Source organism: Phaethon lepturus, unplaced genomic scaffold, assembly GCF_000687285.1.
Source record: "Phaethon lepturus isolate BGI_N335 unplaced genomic scaffold, ASM68728v1 scaffold447, whole genome shotgun sequence".
In the NCBI taxonomy this organism is placed as follows: Eukaryota; Metazoa; Chordata; class Aves; order Phaethontiformes; family Phaethontidae; genus Phaethon; species Phaethon lepturus.
The window spans coordinates 795-5,168 of record NW_010553871.1 but is presented as its reverse complement, the minus strand read 5'-3'; the positions used below and the strand labels follow the sequence as shown (position 1 = coordinate 5,168).

The 4,374-nt window shown below is 36.4% G+C and overlaps 1 protein-coding gene across 1 annotated transcript; it reads right to left on the bottom strand.

Moving 5' to 3' along the window:
* Positions 1-2,429: 2,429 nt before the first annotated feature.
* Positions 2,430-3,896, bottom strand: LOC104624311 (BMP/retinoic acid-inducible neural-specific protein 3; the record flags this gene model as incomplete). The annotated part of the gene is made up of 1 exon (XM_010291649.1): positions 2,430-3,896. A coding segment is annotated over one exon (1,117 nt), but the record flags the coding sequence as incomplete, so codon positions are not given.
* Positions 3,897-4,374: the final 478 nt, after the last annotated feature.

Here is a 4,374-nt window from a genome sequence, read left to right as displayed (position 1 = left end):
CTGGCTTATTGTTTGTAACTTGAGAACCAGATAAATCCTGTGACATTTTTTTCATTAGTCACTTTTTTTTTTCCCCTTTTATATTTATCTTTATGGAATCAGTTTTGGTAAACTAGAAACCCTCACTATTCCAAGATCCCACAGGTTCCAAAATCCAAAACTAGTCCATGACTAGTAGGTTAGGAAAGTTGTATTATACTTTTAATTTGGCACAAAGATACAATAATGTCAGGGATTTTCCACTTGTGCAGTGAAATCACTTAATGAGTTACATAATAATTAAATGATGTCTGACTGAAACCTCTTCGGGTTTCTTCTTATTTGTACATTCTATTGTGTACACATCTGGGCATAGCGAAGAACTTGCCATCTTGGCAGAGAGAGATATTTAAAAAAAAAAAGAAAACACAAAAAATGAAAAAAAACATACAACCCAGAAAGCAAAAATAGTCATGGAGGTACTATTTTAGGGAGGAGGGTGAAAGAGGGGGAAAAAACCTCAGACCATTTACCAGTATATATTAGTATTTTTTCCTATTGAAGGGATAACATAAGCAAATGCTTTATTTATCATTGCCCCACATTTCTATTGTAACTTTTAGTTTCTATGAACAGAAGAGCATGTTTTTGCTTTTTGTTCATTTTACAACATCATAGTCTTTTGTTTATTTAAAAAGACTACACAAGATACTGAGTAGTAAAACCAAACTATCTAAGTCTACAATTTATTGTAGTTACCAAAGACATACCAAAGGAAAGACTTGGAGATGAAAGCAGGAATAGTAAGAATCTTGACTGAGAGGGTCTTATCAATGCAAGAGCAAGCCAAAATTCTGACACATAGAAGAGGGGCTGAGATACATTATTTATCAGCAAAAAAAGGTAAAGTAAATAGAAAAAAACAGGAATTTATCCAGAAGTTGATTACAAGAAAAAAAATGCTAATTTTCGTTCTGGGGGGCTTCCTAGTATAGAAGGTCTGAGGAATTACCTGAATGTGTGGTGGTGAAATAATAATCCCTATAAATATTTTGTAAAATCAGAAGAGACAGGAATCAGCAAAGAAAAGATTTTCCTTGCAGTAGGGTTTCTGGAGTGTTACTGGTCTTGCATTTTATTTTGCTTACATATATTTATGAAGCATTGCATTTCTTGTCCTGCTGTGGTCTAGCTAGAAACAAAGTGAGGAGTGTACCTTAAATTCAGATTAGGTTACAATTCAGAATTAAATTGTAATATAAATAAATTGAAATTAATAAAATTGAATTTAATTGAAATTAGTTGATGTCTAGTTGAACTAAAATTGTATATGAATTAAATATGTTTTTTTTCCTTCTGTGCTTGCACATAAAATGTTAGTTTGTATGTAATTCTTTCGGATTTTAAAAAAAGTTGCCTTTTACATCAATGACACAAATTCAGACTTAACATAAGTAGGAGGTACTAAAAGACTTTGTATCAATTTCCTTCATTTTAGCCTGTATTTACTACCCCCACCATCCATTCGTCCTATTCTCTTGCAAGAGGTAGCAAAACCTTCTTCAGAGTCCCAAGTTCTGCTGTCTTAGTTGTACTTTTTTTCTGCTGGAATGTGTAAAATATCCAGTGTCATGCACATTTAATTAATTTTGTTAATTGAAAATGACATATTTATTTGTAGTTTAAGCTTTGTAAACCAGATTTCAATAACTGCCATGTATCTGTAAAAGGGTATATTTTTTAAAACTGATAAACCTTGCCCTGAAAGGAAATTATCTGTACCAATGAAAAAAATATCCATACTAAATAGTTGCATTGTCAGGGAATTTTTTTTAATGAATTCAAATCTAATCAGCATGAACGATATTTAGGTAAATAGTTCAAAACAGATAATTCTAGAGAAATATTATATTGTGTGTAATTGGGAGGAGGTAATATATACATGTGCTTAATTCTTTCTGTAAATATGCAAAGCAAAGGATTATGGAGACTTTCAAAAAACACTTTTGCTGGAAAAGGTTGTTTCTTTTGTAACGTGAGTAATATCTGTTGCAAAGACAGCCTCTCACCTGTCTCCTACTGAGCTAATGCAACCTTTCATTACTGTGCATTTCGCAGTACTAACCTCCTGTCCATCCTAAAACATTCAATATTACCACTCTGGGAGTCTGTATGTCATGTTAAACACCTTGAAAAGGGCATGCTTTCGGAAAGTCTCAGGTGTAGCACGTAAAGCATCACTACAGTTGTCACTTTAGCTCAGCGTGAACATTTAGATCCACATCCTAAGAATAAAATATTTTATGGCTTTGACTTTTCTACAGTTTCTGTTAAAATCTTGAGTCACTCTCTTCTCTTTACCTGCGTCTCCTGTGTTCAACACACACAAAAGTGTATTAAGGTTACTACTTTTGTGTAAGAAAAAAGAATCCCACAGCATTTCTTTTTAATAACTGTTCGGCTACAAAATTTTATTGGTATCCTTCTATGTTCCCTCTAGAGGATGTAATGCACAAAAGCATTGCCACGGAACATATAAAATTACAAATGAAGTTTATTGTAAAAAGTAGAATGTCTCCTAGACTGGTGTCAGTATTTATTTCATTCATAAACCAAAACTGCAGGTATAATATATTCATTGTCAGCAAGTTCATGTGTGTAAATTGCCATCCAACAGTATTGACTGATATAAGACAGATATTGAAAAGACAATTTAAATTTACTCTTCCAAACATAAACTGTTCCACAAAAGCACTGTAAAAACTCCTTCAAGGTTTTGTGTTGTGCTTCACATTTATGGTTAACTACATAATTTGGTTGTGTCATAATCCACTGTGTTTGGCAATTTGGCATTAAAGGCCTGCAAAGCAGATTGAATCCTCACCACTTCACTGGTAGACAGTTTGAGTCTATGACGGAGCAAGCAAGAGAAGAGATCTAGACGACGTTGACCAGGTGGAGAGAGTTTATTTACACGATCCCGTATCTCTAACAACTGCAAAAGTGCCGAGTCCTGTGATCCCTGAGTATAGGGGTAGTCCAGCTGCAAAATCAAGTCTCGAATTGCTTCTGGGTCAAAGTGCATGCTGTAGCCAAACACTTGAATGTTATTGATTTTCATGTAGCCCAGATTTCTTGAGGGATCAATAAATTCCAGGGGTTCATAGTAGATGCTCTCATTGCCATTTGGACCATTTGACTTTATTCTACTCCTCAAATAGATGTGTACAGTTTCAAAAAATGTCTTCCACTTGTTGCCCAGAGTCAGCGTCCAGTTATAACACTGAAGGGGTAAGTCCAGTTTAGTCCGCTCCCAGTCTGGGAAATTATTTTCATTCACAGGCATAAACCAGCTCTCAGAGTGGCTGCCCCCAAAAGGGTTGACGTAAACAGCAAGAACGGGCTCTAAGGTGCTGTTTTTAGTTAGGCAAATTTGAAGAGAGAGGCCCAGTATCATATGGACCAGGCTAGACTTGTACTTGTTACTCTTAAGAGTAAGGAGCATCCGCTTGCGCCAAGAAGGATCAAACCAGCTGTTGAGGCGCATGTCGTTGCTGATGAAAATGGCATGGACCTCAATTCGCCGGTCTGTCTTCTGCAATAAATATTTCATTTCCAGGTCCTGAAGGTCAGTCTCGAACCCAATGTAGTGCTCTGTCGATTCTGCCACTTCAGGCTTGCAAAGCCCCTGGCTCAGCATGTAGCCAGCATTGCAGCTCCCACAGCGGGTGCGATTGTCAGGAGCACAGCTCAAGCACGCAGAGCCGTCTCCAACCGTGCAGGGAAGGAAGCCATGGCAGGCAACCTGGTCATTAGGGCAGGTGCATGTGTGAGTCTCTTCAGAAAAGCTTCCCAGAAGGCCATTTTCATTGCAGTAGAGAAAGGACTGGATGCGATTGAGCCAATAGTTGGAAGATCTGCAATGTTAAAATAACTTATTTTAACACAGAGAGACTTGCACACAATAAATACAACCTTGTTATTTTTTATCGGAAAGAGAAAAATAAAGCTGTTTTGAGTAACAGATTAAGGCACTGAAGTCATACAACAGCATCTGCTGTCAGGTAAATACATGTATAAATTGCCTTTTAACAAGAAAGGAAAGTTTCCGTATAAACTTACAAGCACATCAGGAGCATTTTGTTCACGTATTTTCTCTCTCTGTATCTCTGCCAAAGAAGCCTGAGAAAGAGCCATTTTTCTGTAACTGTCTCCACATTAACGTTTTGAAATCCTATGCAGTTCAGATTATTTTTGCTCATACTATTTGATCAGGGAGGTGCTTTGTATGCATCTAAGTGTGTATAACTCTGTACCATCACTCTATTTCATTATGAAGATTTTTTTTAAGCTTGCAAGCTATCTTGTTTGTGGCTGGAGCTGCTTTGATTTATA